The sequence below is a fragment of the Leuresthes tenuis genome, unplaced genomic scaffold (genome assembly GCF_036924035.1).
Source record: "Leuresthes tenuis unplaced genomic scaffold, fLeuTen1.0.hap1 SCAF_13, whole genome shotgun sequence".
NCBI lineage: Eukaryota > Metazoa > Chordata > Actinopteri > Atheriniformes > Atherinopsidae > Leuresthes > Leuresthes tenuis.
In genome coordinates, this window is record NW_027325367.1 from 1,315,498 (window position 1) to 1,335,503 (window position 20,006).

Sequence of the window (20,006 nt, forward strand, 5' to 3'; positions counted from 1 at the left end):
CACTGCGCAGCACCTTCACTGCGCAGCATCTTCACTGCACAGCACCCTCACTGCACAGCATCTTCACTGCACAGCATCTTCACTGCGCAGCACCCTCACTGCACAGCATCTTCACTGCGCAGCATCTTCACTGCACAGCACCCTCACTGCACAGCATCTTCACTGCGCAGCACCCTCACTGCACAGCATCTTCACTGCGCAGCATCTTCACTGCACAGCACCCTCACTGCACAGCATCTTCACTGCACAGCATCTTCACTGCGCAGCATCTTCACTGCGCAGCATCTTCACTGCACAGCATCTTCACTGCGCAGCATCTTCACTGCACAGCACCCTCACTGCACAGCATCTTCACTGCGCAGCATCTTCACTGCGCAGCATCTTCACTGCACAGCACCCTCACTGCACAGCAGCAACTTCACTGCACAGCACCTTCACTGCACAGCACCTTCACTGCGCAGCATCTTCACTGCACAGCACCCTCACTGCACAGCATCTTCACTGCACAGCATCTTCACTGCACAGCACCTTCACTGCGCAGCATCTTCACTGCACAGCACCCTCACTGCACAGCATCTTCACTGCACAGCATCTTCACTGCACAGCACCCTCACTGCACAGCATCTTCACTGCGCAGCATCTTCACTGCGCAGCATCTTCACTGCACAGCACCCTCACTGCACAGCAGCAACTTCACTGCACAGCACCTTCACTGCACAGCACCTTCACTGCGCAGCATCTTCACTGCGCAGCATCTTCACTGCACAGCACCTTCACTGCGCAGCACCTTCACTGCGCAGCACCTTCACTGCACAGCATCCTCCCTCACTGCACAGCATCTTCACTGCACAGCACCCTCACTGCACAGCATCCTCCCTCACTGCACAGCACCCTCACTGCGCAGCATCTTCACTGCACAGCATCCTCCCTCACTGTGATTCCATCGATAAGGACCAGAGCCGATAAACATCTGCAACAAGCAGTGGTTTGACGCAGCAGGAGCCAGGCGCTCCGAGGCGCTCCGAGGTCTCCGAGGTCTCTGAGGTCACATGCTGCTGAGTGCAGTGAAGCATCGTAACTGCAGACTCACCCAGAGAGCCACGGCTCGCTCCACGGCCTGCTGGCTCAGCTCCGACTCCACCTCGAAGGAGATCCAGTAGAACGAAGCCTCTGCAGGTGAAGGGAGGACAGAGAAAATAACACTTAGAATCTGGAACGAGTAGTTTTAGACTTTTTTCAGCACCTGTTCCACATAGCAGGAGGCGACTCGAGCACTCAGAGCCCAGTGAGTTCTGAAAAACTCCAGTTTTACAGAGTAAAGTGATGGGGGGGGGGTGTTTCTGTGGCTGCAGCAGCTTATTAACTGTGTCATTACCTTCATAAATCTTTTAAAAGGACTTTCTGCAGGTCTCACACTTTTACATCCTAACCACAGAATACGCAACAACTAAAAGAGCTAAAAGAGCGTAGCTTTGCTTTTCGGCTTTCCTGAATAAGCTTCAAATAAAGGGAAACACAGAAATGGGAGTTTAACTTTTAGCGCTTTTTAAGGCTGGTTTATCTGCTGAAATCTTAACGACTGAACAAACTCCTCAGTTTCACACTATGTCAGCATGATTTGAGCAGATACTTGACCACGATTGGCTGCAGATCGCCATAAAGTTGATTTTTAATGAGCCGTAACTCAGTTTCCATGGTAACACCTGAATCATTCTAATGCAAAGTATTGTTCACCACTCTAATAACTCGGAGGAGCCGTAAGTGTGAGCAGGTGAGGAATATTTAACCGTTGGAAAAGGCCGATGTAGGCCTTTCAGAACAGACTCTCTGCAGCCGGCATCATTTAACTGACTGTGGCGCTGAAACGTGCCGCATGGCGCCGTGTTTAAGGCCGGCGCCGCACAGTCTGACTGAGCTGAAAGTGACAAAGCTTCGGTTGGTCGATCTTAATCTAACCTCTAAAGGTGTTTATCAGAGGCCTGAATCAGTGGAGCTCGGCTCGATGACAGGAAGCCGTTTCTCCTGCTATGCTTCACAGTGGCCAACAGGTGGCGCTCTAGGATTTGTAATCATTCGTTGACTCCATCAGTTCTGGTGGGAGACCCAGCAAGCTGCACAGCTTTGGTTACCTTTTGTTCCTGAAGTTTATTCCAACATTTTAACTTAATTTCAAATGAAGACTTTAAAGAATAAAAGCAGCTGAGCATCTCCACCAAGACTCTGGATGGATTAAAAACCTTAGAAAAGGCAAAAGAGCAGAGAAAAGATCAACAGAGGAGAGAAAAGAGCAGAAACAGCACCGGGCTAAATACTGCAGTCTGATTGGACAACCTAGAAACGTCCCAGAAGAGAAACTCCACAGGGTTAAGGCTCATCCATCCACATGATTGACAGGTTTTTCTGTCTAAAAAGAGAACTACTGAACCGAATTATTCCCCCAGAACCTCTACTCAGCTACAGAAACCCAGCCACCTCCGAAGGCAATCAGACAAGTATTCAGTCTTAAAATCTCTTGTTTTAGAAATGAATATCCATCCCATCCTAACCCGCCAGCTGAGCCTACAGGCTGCGGGTCTGGACCCCCGAACCGTCGTCTTTCAGCAGCTTTTTACAGACTTTAAGACTTCATACGGATGGTGAGAATGATTCTGGGCCGTCTACTCTACAGTTTGTGGTCCCTGCTCGACATACTGTTCCCTGATGACAGTCCACACTGACACGCAACATGAAAGCGCTCTTTGCATTCGCAGAGCAGCGCAGGTTTGGCCGCCGGAGCGCCGGCAGGAAGCACGCCGCTGCCGTGAGCCCACGCCGTCACAGCGTGAGAGGAGCTCCTCGTGGGCAGAGGGCGCTCGGCGCTGATCGCTTCAGGCGGCGTCAGGGAGACGTTCCTGTGCTCGTGGCTCGTGACAGAAGCTGCTGAACTCTGGTTCGGCGCGCTGTGACCTGGCATCGGACTCTGGTTCGGCGCGCTGTGACCTGGCATCGGACTCTGCTTTGAAGCGCTGTGACCTGGCATCGGACTCTGGTTCGGCGCGCTGTGACCTGGCATCGGACTCTGCTTTGAAGCGCTTAGATGCGACGTTGGCGAGGAGTCTCCACTCAAACTGGCTGCGGCGGCCGCCTGAGCCGCTTCCATCCCTCCAGCGGTCAGCACTTCTCTGACTGGAATAAGCGAAGTTGCGTTGGACTCTAAGCCGGCAGAGTGGGAGACATTTCCAGGACGCCGGAGCTCGTCAAACCCGGAGATGACGGAGGAGTCCGTGGGGGAGCTGGAGCCGGTTGGACTTACTGGAGCAGTGGTTGGTTCTGCAGAGCTCTGATGGGAACTGGGTTCAGGAGCAGTGTTCAGAGCAGCCTCTGCGGTGACCGGTCCGGCAGCAGGTTGCATCTCATCTGCAGGGTCAAACACAGACACAAACCTGGGGGGGGGGGCTGTCTGCGAGCCGTCTGCCAGGTGAGGCAAAACCTCCCCACCGTGGTCCACCTCAGCAGAAACAGGAGGCTGCGAGGGGCGGGATTTCAGCCCGGCATCAGGCAGTGTGACACGCTCTGCTGTCTGAATAACCGGCCGTGGGGGGGCTCTCTGAGAATGTTTGTCCAGGAGGGACGGGGCCGGCTGGAATCCAGCAGCCAGCCGAGGGGGGTGACAAGAAGCCAGTTTCTGCGTCTGTCATGCTGACATTGGCTGTCGGCAAGCTGGGGAGGATAGGGGGGAGAGAGGGGGTGATGGAGGGTGAGGGGAGGAGGGGGAGAGAGGGGGTGATGGAGGGTGAGAGCAGGAGGGGGAGAGAGGGGGTGATGGAGGGTGAGGGGAGGAGGGGGAGAGAGGGGGTGATGGAGGGTGAGGGGAGGAGGGGGAGAGAGGGGGTGATGGAGGGTGAGGGGAGGAGGGGGAGAGAGGGGGTGATGGAGGGTGAGGGGAGGATAGGGGGGAGAGAGGGGGTGATGGAGGGTGAGGGGAGGAGGGGGAGAGAGGGGGTGATGGAGGGTGAGGGGAGGAGGGGGAGAGAGGGGGTGATGGAGGGTGAGGGGAGGAGGGGGAGAGAGGGGGTGATGGAGGGTGAGGGGAGGAGGGGGAGAGAGGGGGTGATGGAGGGTGAGGGGAGGATAGGGGGGAGAGAGGGGGGTGATGGAGGGTGAGGGGAGGATAGGGGGGAGAGAGGGGGTGATGGAGGGTGAGGGGAGGAGGGGGAGAGAGGGGGTGATGGAGGGTGAGGGGAGGAGGGGGAGAGAGGGGGTGATGGAGGGTGAGGGGAGGATAGGGGGGAGAGAGGGGGTGATGGAGGGTGAGGGGAGGAGGGGGAGAGAGGGGGTGATGGAGGGTGAGAGGAGGAGGGGGAGAGAAGGGGTGATGGAGGGTGAGGGGAGGAGGGGGAGAGAAGGGGTGATGGAGGGTGAGGGGAGGGGGGGGGGTTGCTGAAACAGAAAGACGGGACAGGAAATGAACCCCAGCGGCCTGCGAGCTGCTCCTGTGACTCGTGGCGAGCTCCTTGTCCCCATAAAACCTCTCGTGCACGTGTGCGTGCGCTGAGCTGAGTGTGTGGACCTGGGGGGTGAAGTCCTGAGACAGACCCTGATGACCAGCAGGGGGCGGCGGTGAACGGGACGCTTTCTGCTGAGGATGGCTGAATATAAACCTGCTCTGAGCCGAGGGAACGGCGCCGGGATCCTCTGTGATGCCGGCAGGAGGCGGAGACAGGTTGTCATGGAGACGGGGACTCCAGGTCAAAAGGAAAACATCTGAAGGTGATGAAGACAAAGAAGCAGAGTCTGACTCCGGCAGCGCCGGGGCGCCATCTGAGGCCCAAACACCGGCTGTGGGCGGGGAGGCGGAGCCAGAGCGACGCTCCTGACCCGACTCACCTGGAGCCGACACCTGAGCGACTGACAGACCGGCTGCATGTAAGGAAGGCCACAAATACCCAGGATTCCCTGAGGATGCTGGACCAATCTGCCTGAAGGAGCCGTCTACAAAGACCCCGTCTGATTGGATGAGTGGATCTGACTCAGAGGGATGTCTGAAAGAGTTATTGTGGGAGGACTCTTCTGCAGGAGCTGAGGCGTGTTCAGGGAGCGGCGTCCCACCACCTGCTGGCGTCTGGGGGTCAGTCGTGGGGGCGGGACAAAGAAGAAGTGGCAACAGACGTTCAGCTTCAGCGGCTTCGCTTCGGCTTCCAGGGTCGGAGGAGAGAAACGACAGCGCTGATGGGCGAGAGCTTTCAGGAAGGGAGGAGGACAGGAAGCCGGAGGGCTGCTGAGGAGCAGCAGGGAGCTGGAGGGGAGGAGGGGGGGAGCTGGGGGAGGAAACAGGAGCTGAGGATGGAGCAGATGGAGAGATGGTACCAGAGGAGGTGAAGAACAGAGCTGGAAGAGGTGTGAAGGTGTTGGAGGCGGCGGGGGGGAAAGCAGGGGCTGGAAGGCTGTGAACAGACGGCTGTTTCTCAGGGTTTAAATGGTTAATCAGCCCCTTTCGGCCCGGATGGTTCGGAGAAGGTGAGGAGGTGAGGATCTGGTCCTGCTGGGAAACTGAGGAGGAGTGGACCTGCTTGGGGGAAGCGGAGGACGCCGGTTGCGGGTACCAGCAGGAGGCTCGTGGTCGATCTCTCCACGCGCTCAGCGGCGGTTTCTGTGAAAGAAGCTTCCCCGAGCTTCTGCTCACCCGAGCTCGAGTCGTGTGGAGGCTGGTGATTGGTCGGAGCTGCTGCTGAAGCCTCAGAGGCGGTCCAGGGCTCCTCCAGGGAGCCAGCTGCATCAGATCCATGAAGGCCGTGACCTCTGACCTCCTCCACCAGCTCAGAGGACCCGAAGCTCTCCGACCCCGATGGGTACTCCGGAGGATCCGGTTGGCTCAGCAGCGACCACTGCGGCGCCACGGGTTTGTTTTTCCTGTTGTTCAGAGCTGATGACGACAGGAAAGACTCTAATGCCTCACCTTTGTGTTGCCATGGAGACGACCCCTGAGACGAGGAGGCGTCCTCCGTGGTGATTGGTCGGTGGGCAGCGGTAGGACGCGGTTTGGACACGTTTAAGAGGCCAGTGGTGCTTCTCGGCGCCGGCCGGGCTGTGGACCGCAGTCCCGGCGGGGGGGCAGCAGGTTTAGTGGCGTGAACCTCCGGCCTGCTGGGTGGCGCTCGGGTGGAGGAAGGACGCCGTCCTGCGTTTGGCCTCTTCCTCAGAGGAGTGGAGATGAACCCCAGGGAGGGCCTCTGGAAGGGGGCCGGAGGTCTGCGATGGGGGGGTGCAGGTGGCCCAGTGACTGGAGCTAAGAGAAATGGCGGCTTTGGGGGGGCGGGGGCTTTCACTGTGGGGCTCAAATACGTCGATTTAAGGGAGCTACGAAGGAAGGCTGCGAGATTTAAAGCCCGCCTGCTTCGTCTGGTTTTAAGGTGAAGCGGAGGTCCGGAGGCAGCAGATAATCCAGCACCGTGACGGAAAGTTTGACCCCCGGTCAGGCGCCGTGAAGCCCGGCGTGGAGCAGCTTCAGCACCGTCGGTTTCCTCCGCTGTCAGCAGGACGGGGGACACCCAATCAGATGGCACCACAGTGAAAAACAGGTTACAGACAATAAATAAAGCATTTCATGACACAGTTAGGTCACACAAAGCTTTAATCACAGAGTGAGGGAACAGATTCCAGCATGAGAGGAAACCAAAGCAGCAGAAATGATCAAACAGGAACCAAGAGGCTGAAAGCAAACCAGCTGCAGCAGGAAAATAAGGAAACTACTCATTCAAAAAAAGGCAGAAAAGCACCCCCGCTTTATAAAGAACAGCTGAAAAGAAAAAAGGGCTGGACTGATGTGCCACTCAGACGTTAAACTGCACTTTACCCAGAGAGGCGGCGGCAGCAGATGTGTTAGTCGGGGGCTGCTGGGTGGTTAAGGGCAGCAGCGGGGGAGTTGTTCCTGCAACTGTTTGTGAAGAAGAAACTACGAGAAGGAAGGCGGCAGAGGTGAAGAGGAGATGATTAAACCTGCAGCATTCAACACTTTTTATGAGTCTAATAAAAGAATTTGTTTCATTAGTCAACAGATAGAAAATCAGCTGAAATCAGCTGAAAGAAATGATCCCGTAGCAGCTGCCAGAGCTAATCAGCCCATGAAGAACCACATGCTGAGTCCCCATGAGGCGATCTACTGTACAAACAGCGGGAAGGACCCCTCCCAAAAGAGCCAGCCCTGCTCTGATTGGTCAGCTCTACGGGCCCGATCAGCCCCCCCCGGTCCGTCAGGAAACTCGGACTCTTACCCGGTGCTGCTGGGTTAGTAGCTGAGTGGTTAGTGGCAGCAGAGGAAACCGGCGCCGAGAGGCGGGTTGTCTGTTCAGCTGCAGGGAAGTAAAAAAGTACACCGAGTTAGGGCATTCCAGTTCATTCCAGTTCATTCCAGTTCATTCCAGTTCATTCCAGTTCATTCCAGCCTAAAAATCAGCAGATCACTGCAATAAGAAGGGAAATACGTTTCATTCCAGCCTAAAAATCAGAAGATCACTGCAATAAGAAGAGAAATACGTTTAATTCCAGCCTAAAAATCAGCAGATCACTGCAATAAGAAGGGAAATACGTTTCATTCCAGCCTAAAAATCAGCAGATCACTGCAATAAGAAGGGAAATACGTTTCATTCCAGCCTAAAAATCAGCAGATCACTGCAAGAAGAAGGGAAATACGTTTCATTCCAGCCTAAAAATCAGCAGATCACTGCAATAAGAAGGGAAATACGTTTCATTCCAGCCTAAAAATCAACAGATCACTGCAATAAGAAGGGAAATACGTTTCATTCCAGCCTAAAAATCAACAGATCACTGCAATAAGAAGGGAAATACGTTTCATTCCAGCCTAAAAATCAGCAGATCACTGCAATAAGAAGGGAAATACGTTTCATTCCAGCCTAAAAATCAGCAGATCTCTGCAATAAGAAGGGAAATACGTTTCATTCCAGCCTAAAAATCAGCAGATCACTGCAATAAGAAGGGAAATACGTTTCATTCCAGCCTAAAAATCAACAGATCACTGCAATAAGAAGGGAAATACGTTTCATTCCAGCCTAAAAATCAACAGATCACTGCAATAAGAAGGGAAATACGTTTCATTCCAGCCTAAAAATCAGCAGATCACTGCAATAAGAAGGGAAATACGTTTCATTCCAGCCTAAAAATCAGCAGATCACTGCAATAAGAAGGGAAAAACGTTTCATTCCAGGATAAAAATCAGCAGATCACTGCAATAAGAAGGGAAATACGTTTCATTCCAGCCTAAAAATCAGCAGATCACTGCAATAAGAAGGGAAATACGTTTCATTCCAGCCTAAAAATCAGCAGATCACTGCAATAAGAAGGGAAATACGTTTCATTCCAGCCTAAAAATCAGCAGATCACTGCAATAAGAAGGGAAATACGTTTCATTCCAGCCTAAAAATCAGCAGATCACTGCAATAAGAAGGGAAATACGTTTCATTCCAGCCTAAAAACCAGCAGATCACTGCAATAAGAAGGGAAATACGTTTCATTCCAGCCTAAAAATCAGCAGATCACTGCAATAAGAAGGGAAATACGTTTCATTCCAGCCTAAAAATCAGCAGATCACTGCAATAAGAAGGGAAATACGTTTCATTCCAGCCTAAAAATCAGCAGATCACTGCAATAAGAAGGGAAATACGTTTCATTCCAGCCTAAAAATCAGCAGATCACTGCAATAAGAAGGGAAATACGTTTCATTCCAGCCTAAAAATCAGCAGATCACTGCAAGAAGAAGGGAAATACGTTTCATTCCAGCCTAAAAATCAGCAGATCACTGCAATAAGAAGGGAAATACGTTTCATTCCAGCCTAAAAATCAGCAGATCACTGCAATAAGAAGGGAAATACGTTTCATTCCAGCCTAAAAATCAGCAGATCACTGCAATAAGAAGGGAAATACGTTTCATTCCAGCCTAAAAATCAGCAGATCTCTGCAATAAGAAGGGAAATACGTTTCATTCCAGCCTAAAAATCAGCAGATCACTGCAATAAGAAGGGAAATACGTTTCATTCCAGCCTAAAAATCAGCAGATCTCTGCAATAAGAAGGGAAATACGTTTCATTCCAGCCTAAAAATCAACAGATCACTGCAATAAGAAGGGAAATACGTTTCATTCCAGCCTAAAAATCAGCAGATCACTGCAATAAGAAGGGAAATACGTTTCATTCCAGCCTAAAAATCAGCAGATCACTGCAATAAGAAGGGAAATACGTTTCATTCCAGCCTAAAAATCAGCAGATCACTGCAATAAGAAGGGAAATACGTTTCATTCCAGCCTAAAAATCAGCAGATCACTGCAATAAGAAGGGAAATACGTTTCATTCCAGCCTAAAAATCAGCAGATCACTGCAATAAGAAGGGAAATACGTTTCATTCCAGCCTAAAAATCAGCAGATCACTGCAATAAGAAGGGAAATACGTTTCATTCCAGCCTAAAAATCAACAGATCACTGCAATAAGAAGGGAAATACGTTTCATTCCAGCCTAAAAATCAGCAGATCACTGCAATAAGAAGGGAAATACGTTTCATTCCAGCCTAAAAATCAGCAGATCACTGCAATAAGAAGGGAAATACGTTTCATTCCAGCCTAAAAATCAGCAGATCACTGCAATAAGAAGGGAAATACGTTTCATTCCAGCCTAAAAATCAGCAGATCTCTGCAATAAGAAGGGAAATACGTTTCATTCCAGCCTAAAAATCAGCAGATCACTGCAATAAGAAGGGAAATACGTTTCATTCCAGTCTAAAAATAAGCAGAACACTGCAATAAGAAGGGAAATACGTTTCATTCCAGCCTAAAAATCAGCAGATCACTGCAATAAGAAGGGAAATACGTTTCATTCCAGCCTAAAAATCAGCAGATCTCTGCAATAAGAAGGGAAATACGTTTCATTCCAGCCTAAAAATAAGCAGAACACTGCAATAAGAAGGGAAATACGTTTCATTCCAGCCTAAAAATCAACAGATCACTGCAATAAGAAGGGAAATACGTTTCATTCCAGCCTAAAAATCAGCAGATCACTGCAATAAGAAGGGAAATACGTTTCATTCCAGCCTAAAAATCAGCAGATCTCTGCAATAAGAAGGGAAATACGTTTCATTCCAGCCTAAAAATCAGCAGATCACTGCAATAAGAAGGGAAATACGTTTCATTCCAGCCTAAAAATCAGCAGATCTCTGCAATAAGAAGGGAAATACGTTTCATTCCAGCCTAAAAATCAACAGATCACTGCAATAAGAAGGGAAATACGTTTCATTCCAGCCTAAAAATCAGCAGATCACTGCAATAAGAAGGGAAATACGTTTCATTCCAGCCTAAAAATCAGCAGATCACTGCAATAAGAAGGGAAATACGTTTCATTCCAGCCTAAAAATCAGCAGATCACTGCAATAAGAAGGGAAATACGTTTCATTCCAGCCTAAAAATCAGCAGATCACTGCAATAAGAAGGGAAATACGTTTCATTCCAGCCTAAAAATCAGCAGATCACTGCAATAAGAAGGGAAATACGTTTCATTCCAGCCTAAAAATCAGCAGATCACTGCAATAAGAAGGGAAATACGTTTCATTCCAGCCTAAAAATCAACAGATCACTGCAATAAGAAGGGAAATACGTTTCATTCCAGCCTAAAAATCAGCAGATCACTGCAATAAGAAGGGAAATACGTTTCATTCCAGCCTAAAAATCAGCAGATCACTGCAATAAGAAGGGAAATACGTTTCATTCCAGCCTAAAAATCAGCAGATCACTGCAATAAGAAGGGAAATACGTTTCATTCCAGCCTAAAAATCAGCAGATCACTGCAATAAGAAGGGAAATACGTTTCATTCCAGCCTAAAAATCAGCAGATCTCTGCAATAAGAAGGGAAATACGTTTCATTCCAGCCTAAAAATCAGCAGATCACTGCAATAAGAAGGGAAATACGTTTCATTCCAGTCTAAAAATAAGCAGAACACTGCAATAAGAAGGGAAATACGTTTCATTCCAGCCTAAAAATCAGCAGATCACTGCAATAAGAAGGGAAATACGTTTCATTCCAGCCTAAAAATCAGCAGATCTCTGCAATAAGAAGGGAAATACGTTTCATTCCAGCCTAAAAATCAGCAGATCTCTGCAATAAGAAGGGAAATACGTTTCATTCCAGCCTAAAAATCAACAGATCACTGCAATAAGAAGGGAAATACGTTTCATTCCAGCCTAAAAATCAGCAGATCACTGCAATAAGAAGGGAAATACGTTTCATTCCAGCCTAAAAATCAGCAGATCACTGCAATAAGAAGGGAAATACGTTTCATTCCAGCCTAAAAATCAGCAGATCACTGCAATAAGAAGGGAAATACGTTTCATTCCAGCCTAAAAATCAGCAGATCTCTGCAATAAGAAGGGAAATACGTTTCATTCCAGCCTAAAAATCAACAGATCACTGCAATAAGAAGGGAAATACGTTTCATTCCAGCCTAAAAATCAGCAGATCACTGCAATAAGAAGGGAAATACGTTTCATTCCAGCCTAAAAATCAGCAGATCACTGCAATAAGAAGGGAAATACGTTTCATTCCAGCCTAAAAATCAGCAGATCACTGCAATAAGAAGGGAAATACGTTTCATTCCAGCCTAAAAATCAACAGATCACTGCAATAAGAAGGGAAATACGTTTCATTCCAGCCTAAAAACCAGCAGATCACTGCAATAAGAAGGGAAATACGTTTCATTCCAGTCTTAAAATAAGCAGAACACTGCAATAAGAAGGGAAATACGTTTAATTCCAGTCTAAAAACCAGCAGATCACTGCAATAAGAAGGGAAATACGTTTCATTCCAGCCTAAAAATCAGCAGATCACTGCAATAAGAAGGGAAATACGTTTCATTCCAGCCTAAAAACCAGCAGATCACTGCAATAAGAAGGGAAATACGTTTCATTCAAGCCTAAAAATCAGCAGATCACTGCAATAAGAAGGGAAATACGTTTCATTCCAGCCTAAAAATCAGCAGATCACTGCAATAAGAAGGGAAATACGTTTCATTCCAGCCTAAAAATCAGCAGATCACTGCAATAAGAAGGGAAATACGTTTCATTCCAGCCTAAAAATCAGCAGATCACTGCAATAAGAAGGGAAATACGTTTCATTCCAGCCTAAAAATCAGCAGATCACTGCAATAAGAAGGGAAATACGTTTCATTCCAGCCTAAAAATCAGCAGATCACTGCAATAAGAAGGGAAATACGTTTCATTCCAGCCTAAAAATCAGCAGATCACTGCAATAAGAAGGGAAATATGTTTCATTCCAGCCTAAAAATCAGCAGATCACTGCAATTAGAAGGGAAATACGTTTCATTCCAGCCTAAAAATCAGCAGATCACTGCAATAAGAAGGGAAATACGTTTCATTCCAGCCTAAAAATCAGCAGATCACTGCAATAAGAAGGGAAATACGTTTCATTCCAGCCTAAAAATCAGCAGATCACTGCAATAAGAAGGGAAATACGTTTCATTCCAGCCTAAAAATCAGCAGATCACTGCAATAAGAAGGGAAATACGTTTCATTCCAGCCTAAAAATCAGCAGATCACTGCAATAAGAAGGGAAATACGTTTCATTCCAGCCTAAAAATCAGCAGAACACTGCAATAAGAAGGGAAATACGTTTCATTCCAGCCTAAAAATCAGCAGATCACTGCAATAAGAAGGGAAATACGTTTCATTCCAGCCTAAAAATCAGCAGATCACTGCAATAAGAAGGGAAATACGTTTCATTCCAGCCTAAAAACCAGCAGATCACTGCAATAAGAAGGGAAATACGTTTAATTCCAGCCTAAAAATCAGCAGATCACTGCAATAAGAAGGGAAATACGTTTCATTCCAGCCTAAAAATCAGCAGATCACTGCAATAAGAAGGGAAATACGTTTCATTCCAGCCTAAAAATCAGCAGATCACTGCAATAAGAAGGGAAATACGTTTCATTCCAGCCTAAAAATCAGCAGATCACTGCAATAAGAAGGGAAATACGTTTCATTCCAGCCTAAAAATCAACAGATCCGGCTGAATTTAATCTGATCACAGAACCAAAGACGCTCTGCAGCAGTCTGAGGCCACAGCTTCAGTTTTCTGTAGCACTCGGGAAAGTCTCCGGCTCCATCCCCTCAGTTTTCAGCTGAAACTTTAGAGTAAATCAGATAAATCCACGGATCTCTAAACATGCTAAATCCTTTGAATTCATCACCCCAAATCTCTCCTTCACACACTGGAAGTCATGAAAACAACATCTGCAACATCCGGCCGGTATAAAGACTTCCTTTATCTGATTTTACGGATCGTTTTAATCTATTTTCGTTGTATTTACTGACAAAGTTGTTTTAATGGCAGATTTAAACCTTGATTCTGATGATGACGGTCAGTCTCTACATTTACAGCTCACTGTCAGAACGACACTCTTTGTCTCAGGCGCTCAGTATTTCCTCACAATCCCCTCCTGTCTGACACAATAAAGGACTTAAGCCAGCTGACTGCCATCAACCTCACCTCCAACATCCCCATCGCTGGTCACCGTAGCGACGGATTCTGCGATCCCTGCTCCTGGGAAGCTGGACCAGCTGGAGGACAGCGCTGCAGCTTCTGTTGTGCCATTAAAGAAGAAACTACTGACTCTAAAACAAGGAAAGCAGCTGCAGAGCCTGGAAACCTCGCTTCATAACACGTAAAATGCCTTGAACTGATTATTATTCACAGCTAACAGTGGAAAGTAACAGTAAGCCCAGGTTTCTTGGCTCCTTTACGGATGTCTGATACTGTTTATCTTACCGATCTTAGACCCTATTGTTACGTTATGCTGATGATTTGCAGCTCTGTTCATCTATGAAACCTGAGGAAATTAATCAGTTACAGAAGGAACCGGCCTGTTGGATGAGCTGGTTTCCCTTTGTGATCCCGGGGTTATTGTTTCTGCCCATGAACACCTCCGACAGGCACCATCCAACCGGTTAGTTACTCAGGATGGAGCTTTGGCTGCTAGTTCCACTGTGAGGGACCTTGGATCATCTTTGACCTTTGACCTTTGACTGTTTTCACCTGTGTGATACGTCCAAAGTCAGGAGCATCCTGTCTCTAAGTGACGCTGGACTGCAGCGACGCCACTTCAGGTGCTCACTGCCCCCCCGAAGCTCCAGGTCCAGATTCTGTAGTTTTCTGGCTCTATGAACTGGACTAAAACAGAAGCTAAGGACTGACTTCGGTTTAAACTGTCAGAGAGAATCTAATTCAGTCTTTCTCTGGAACCAGAAACGACTTTTTTCTGCTGCTAAAACCGACACAAACAAATTCCACCGAAAGCTTCGTGTTTGTGGAGCTGCTGCATCCCAAATCCGAGCAGATTTAGGGTTAAAACACTCAAGAATCAGGTGGTTTGTGAGGAGAATGCATGAGTGAAGCAGCAAAGCAGGTGGAGGCTTACCAGAGGAAGAAGAGGAGCTGGATGTGCTGCTGCTGGTGCTGCTGGTTGGGGTTAGAGGCATGCTAGTGGAGGGGGAGATGGTTGAAATGATGGGAGATGGGACTGCAGATGAGAAATGATGCTGGTGTTAAAACAAACATGCTGAAAGCTGCGTTATAACAGACTCAGCTGTCTTATTAAAGCAAAAAAAGGTCAAAGAGCTTCACTGAAGCAGCAGAAGTCGGGAACCTCAACAGGACGAAGGCTTCTTCAGAGCCCTGGTTATGACGACTGCTTTCCTCCATATTCATCCTGAGTTTACAGAAGCCCGAGGACAAGGCAAGGAGGGCTGAAGCTCAGGTGGCCAACGTTAAAGGGAATCAAGTGCTTTTCAAACAAGGAGAGAGAGTAAAGGGATGTCTAAACTAGAGGAGATAAAGAAGCAACGTGGACAGAGTCAGAGGTCAGAGGATGAGGTGATGGGGAAGGAAGCAGCTGGTAGAGAGGCTGTGATGCTGCCTGAGAAATTAAAAAAGGTTTAGAATAAAGCTGCAGTCCATGTAAACACCAATAAATTACTGATAACTGCAGCAGATCAACAGCAGATGGACTGAATGTGGCTCAGTCACGTTAGTCCTGACTCCTGAATGCAGGAAGTGCCCAAAGTAGGAATAACACAGCTAACCAGTTCAGTTTCATCTCATCCTGCAGCACCTGTGAGAGCTTTAAATAAGTTGGAAACACCACGAATCTGAGACTTTCCACTAAATCTGCTGCCGTCATCGTGAATGAAAGAGTTCCCAGGATGCCCACAGCCTGAGAAAGAGCTTTTATTTAGCTGTTACTGCCAAACACTTCAGCCTGCAGAGCCGAAGATGGCAGCAAAGCAGCAAAAAGAAGCCCGAGATGAGCCCCTCCAACATTTAATACCACAGATCATCCACAGGGGGGGGTTCTAGCAAAGGAAGAGGGAAAGGTTAGAGATGGAGAGGCAGGAGGGACATGATGAGGAGGGGTGAGGGCAGCTTACCGTGGGTGATGGCGTTAGCAGCATAGACGGTGTTAGTGGAGTCGGTGGATGAGGAGGTGAGGGAGGAAGCTTCTGGTGGAAGGAAGGAAGGAAGGGAGGGAGGGAGGGAGGAAGGAAGGAAGGAAGGAAGGAAGGAAGGAAGGAAGGAAGGGAGGGAGGGAGGGAGGGAGGGAGGGAGGGAGGGAGGGAGGGAGGGAGGGAGGGAGGAAGGAAGGAAGGAAGGAAGGAAGGAAGGAAGGAAGGAAGGAAGGAAGGGAGGGAGGGAGGGAGGGAGGGAGGGAGGGAGGGAGGAAGGAAGGAAGGAAGGAAGGAAGGAAGGAAGGAAGGAAGGAAGGAAGGAAGGAAGGAAGGGAGGGAGGGAGGGAGGGAGGAAGGAAGGGAGGAAGGAAGGGAGGGAGAGAGGAAGGGAGGAAGGAAGGGAGGGAGGGAGGGAGGGAGGGAGGGAGGGAGGGAGGGAGGGAGGGAGGAAGGAAGGAAGGAAGGAAGGAAGGAAGGAAGGAAGGAAGGAAGGAAGGAAGGAAGGAAGGAAGGAGGGAGGGAGGGAGGGAGGGAGGGAGGGAGGGAGGGAGGAAGGAAGGAAGGAAGGAAGGAAGGAAGGAAGGAAGGAAGGAAGGAAGGAAGGGAGGGAGGGAGGGAGGGAGGGAGGAAGGGAGGAAGGAAGGAAGGGAGGGAGAGAGGAAGGGAGGAAGGAAGGGAGGGAGGGAGGGAGGGAGGGAGGGAGGGAGGGAGGGAGGGAGGGAGGGAGGGAGGAAGGAAGGAAGGAAGGAAGGAAGGAAGGAAGGAAGGAAGGAAGGAAGGAAGGAAGGAAGGAAGGAAGGAAGGAGGGAGGGAGGGAGGGAGGGAGGGAGGGAGGGAGGGAGGGAGGAAGGAAGGAAGGAAGGAAGGAAGGAAGGAAGGAAGGGAGGAGGGAGGGAGGGAGGGAGGGAGGGAGGGAGGAAGGAAGGAAGGAAGGAAGGAAGGAAGGAAGGAAGGAAGGGAGGGAGGGAGGGAGGGAGGGAGGGAGGGAGGAAGGAAGGAAGGAAGGAAGGAAGGAAGGAAGGAAGGAAGGAAGGAAGGAAGGAAGGAGGGAGGGAGGGAGGGAGGGAGGAAGGAAGGGTGGAAGGGAGGAAGGAAGGAAGGGAGGGAGAGAGGAAGGGAGGAAGGAAGGGAGGGAGGGAGGGAGGGAGGGAGGGAGGGAGGGAGGGAGGGAGGGAGGGAGGAAGGAAGGAAGGAAGGAAGGAAGGAAGGAAGGAAGGAAGGAAGGAAGGAAGGAAGGAAGGAAGGAAGGAAGGAAGGAGGGAGGGAGGGAGGGAGGGAGGGAGGGAGGGAGGGAGGAAGGAAGGAAGGAAGGAAGGAAGGGAGGAGGGTGGAGGGAGGGAGGGAGGGAGGGAGGAGGAAGGAAGGAAGGAAGGAAGGAAGGAAGGAAGGGAGGAGGGAGGAGGGAGGGAGGGAGGGAGGAAGGAAGGAAGGAAGGAAGGAAGGGAGGAAGGAAGGGAGGGAGGGAGGGAGGGAGGGAGGGGAGGAAGGAAGGAAGGAAGGAAGGAAGGGGGGAGGGAGGGAGGGAGGGTGGGAGGAAGGAAGGAAGGAAGGAAGGAAGGGGGGAGGGAGGGAGGGAGGGAGGGAGGAAGGAAGGAAGGAAGGAAGGAAGGGAGGGAGGGAGGGAGGGAGGGAGGGAGGAAGGAAGGAAGGAAGGAAGGAAGGAAGGAAGGAAGGAAGGAAGGAAGGAAGGAAGGGAGGGAGGGAGGGAGGGAGGGAGGAAGGGAGGAGGGAGGAGGAAGGAAGGAAGGAAGGGAGGTTGGGAGGGGGAGGGAGGGAGGGAGGGAGGAGGAAGGAAGGAAGGAAGGAAGGAAGGAAGGAAGGAAGGAAGGAAGGAAGGAAGGAAGGAAGGGAGGGAGGGAGGGAGGGAGGGAGAGAGGAAGGAAGGAAGGAAGGAAGGGAGGAAGGAAGGAAGGAAGGAAGGAAGGAAGGAAGGAAGGAAGGAAGGAAGGAAGGAAGGGAGGGAGGGAGGGAGGGAGGAAGGAAGGAAGGAAGGAAGGAAGGAAGGAAGGAAGGAAGGAAGGAAGGAAGGAAGGAAGGGAGGGAGGGAGGAAGGAAGGAAGGAAGGAAGGAAGGAAGGAAGGAAGGAAGGAAGGAAGGAAGGAAGGAAGGAAGGAAGGGAGGGAGGGAGGGAGGGTGGGAGGGTGGGTGGGTGGAGGAGGAGGAAGGAAGGAAGGAAGGAAGGAAGGAAGGAAGGAAGAAGGAAGGAAGGAAGGAAGGAAGGAAGGAAGGAAGGAAGGAAGGAAGGAAGGAAGGAAGGAAGGAAGGAAGGAAGGAAGGAAGGAAGGAAGGAAGGAAGGAAGGGAGGGAGGGAGGGAGGGAGGGAGGGAGGAAGGAGTCGGGATGGAACAGAGAGAAAGATGCATGAACGGCTGTGATGCTGCTGGAGAAATGGATTCATATAAACACACCAACAACAAGCCGAGCATCTGAGTCATTTCTGACACCAGCAGACCTGCTGCTGCTTCATCTAATTTTCCATCCGGTGGAACAAGAGAAAACAGAGGAGCGATAAGATGTGAAACATGTCCTCAGAAAAGCTTTAACTCGACTGGATTAACCCTAACAGGGAGCCTCAAACCGGTCCAAACAACTGGTGAGCTCCCCCACAAACAGGCGCCACCTGCCCAGCAGAGGGCGCCAGCTGCCCAGCAGAGGGCGCCACCTGCCCAGCAGAGGGCGCCACCTGCCCAGCAGAGGGCGCCACCTGCCCAGCAGAGGGCGCCACCTGCACAGCAGAGGGCGCCAGCTGCCCAGCAGAGGGCGCCACCTGCCCAGCAGAGGGCGCCAGCACGCCGCTCAGGACTCTACTTTCAGCTTTAAGGTCACGCTTAGTTTCCTGTGGCCCAAGCAGGATGAAGGCTGAACAAGGTGAAGATGTATCAGTTAAAGCAGCTCATTCGTCTCTGTGGAAATCATCAGGAACCATCTGGAGGACGTTCGATAAAACCTCCCGGTGTGGTTGTGCAGCAGCTTTCATTTGAACATGAAGACTCGTTCCAATGACTTTCTGCCTCAGGTTCTGGTGGCGCTGGAGTTCTGCTGCAGATATCTGCGAGCTCAGGTTTGAAAGAGGACGGATCTTTTTCCAGCTCCTGGTGCATCCGTTGTTTCTCACACCTTCAAACAGTCAATGTGATAAAATAAAATGATAAAATGATGACCTGAAAGAATCCGAACCGTGGAACATCACTTCCTGTGATCCAGGCTTTGGGGCTGTTCTGTGGCACCTCCAGAACCACGAGCTGGACCATCACTCTGTGATGACCTGAGAGACGGACCCATTCACACAGAACTCAGTTAAGTGACAGCCTGCCTGTTCTCCAGGGATTCAGCGAAGTCGAGGAACCCGGTCCTCTGAGCCTGTGGTTCTGCTCTTCTGTCCAGCTCAGAGCCCTCTCCCATGGCCTCCTGACCCGCTGCCATAAAGCTGTTCTGCAGCTCCAGCCCGATCGACTCGTCTCATGAGCACAATTCCACCGAAACGGGCCTTTTGTCCCTCTGAGGCTTCTGTAGCTGTGTGAGAACCGACATGTCAGCAGCGGTTGGGTCACGCTGTCAGCTGGCCCTCAGCTACAGTTCTGACTGAGGAGAAAGGTCCAGATGCTGTGACCTCCTGGATCAGACTGGAGTGTCTCTTCAGGCCTCGATGGACCGGTTCATCCCTGTTTGGATCTCTTGGGCCCAGTTTAAGACCCTGGGGTGGGTTCCAGGCTTAGCAGCAGCAGGAAAACATGGAGGCTCTGCGCTGAGAGCTTCTGAGAGTCCAGAATCCATTTCACGGGTTAAGCAGCTTCAGAAAACCTCCGGGATTTCCCCTCCGAGCACATTCCCACAAAACCTGACCCGTAAAGTAATGTCCCTCTGAGGCCTCTGTCCAGCCGCTCTGGGCTTTGAACATTTCTTAATTAGGCTCAAAGAGCGGAGACTGACAGCAGGAACCTTTAAAAGCGCTTCAGTTTGACTCCCACCGGGGTCACCTGCGCCGCCACGGAGGAAAACCTCAGTGATGCATCATGTTCCAGGCGGAAAGCGCCACTTCCTGTGGACTCTGGTGGAAAACTGAAGGCACAAACACCAGCAGGGAAGCCATCTGAGAGACCTTTTCTCAAAACATGTGAGCAGCAGAGAGCAGCTGAATGTTTCCCCGACAGATGAGGCTCAGAACTGAATTTATCTCAATGAATACGGTTTGAACTGAACTCAACGCCTCAAAAACTTTTACTGGGAAGCCACAGAACAACCGGGGGGAGGGAAAAGGGAAGAAAACAGGCAAAACAGAGACGTTTCCTCCTCCTACCTTGGCAGCCGGGTCCGGGGGAGTCGCAGCTCGTGGTCAGTTTGGTGTCGGCACCTTCAGGGACATGAAAACACGAGTTAAAGCCAGTCTGCAGCTTTAGTTCTAGGTACAGTTTCCTGGATCCCACTTGTGTCCGAGCAGCGGTGAACCAGAGCAGAAACACAGATTAAAGCAGGAAGTGTCGTCCTAAAGCTGGGAGTCACAGAACCCTCCTGAA

General features: G+C 50.3%; 1 protein-coding gene across 3 annotated transcripts in view; it reads right to left on the reverse strand.

Annotated features, from left to right (window-relative positions):
* adgrg6 (adhesion G protein-coupled receptor G6) overlaps window positions 1-20,006 on the reverse strand; it is a 118,472-nt gene that overhangs the window by 49,228 nt on the left and 49,238 nt on the right. For all 3 annotated transcript variants that reach the window (XM_072362058.1, XM_072362056.1, XM_072362057.1), the window contains 2 exons: window positions 19,790-19,843; window positions 1,091-1,170 (listed from right to left, as the gene is read on the reverse strand). In XM_072362058.1, the coding sequence (XP_072218159.1) occupies window positions 1,091-1,170; window positions 19,790-19,843 (134 nt within the window). The remainder of the gene's footprint in view (window positions 1-1,090; window positions 1,171-19,789; window positions 19,844-20,006) is intronic.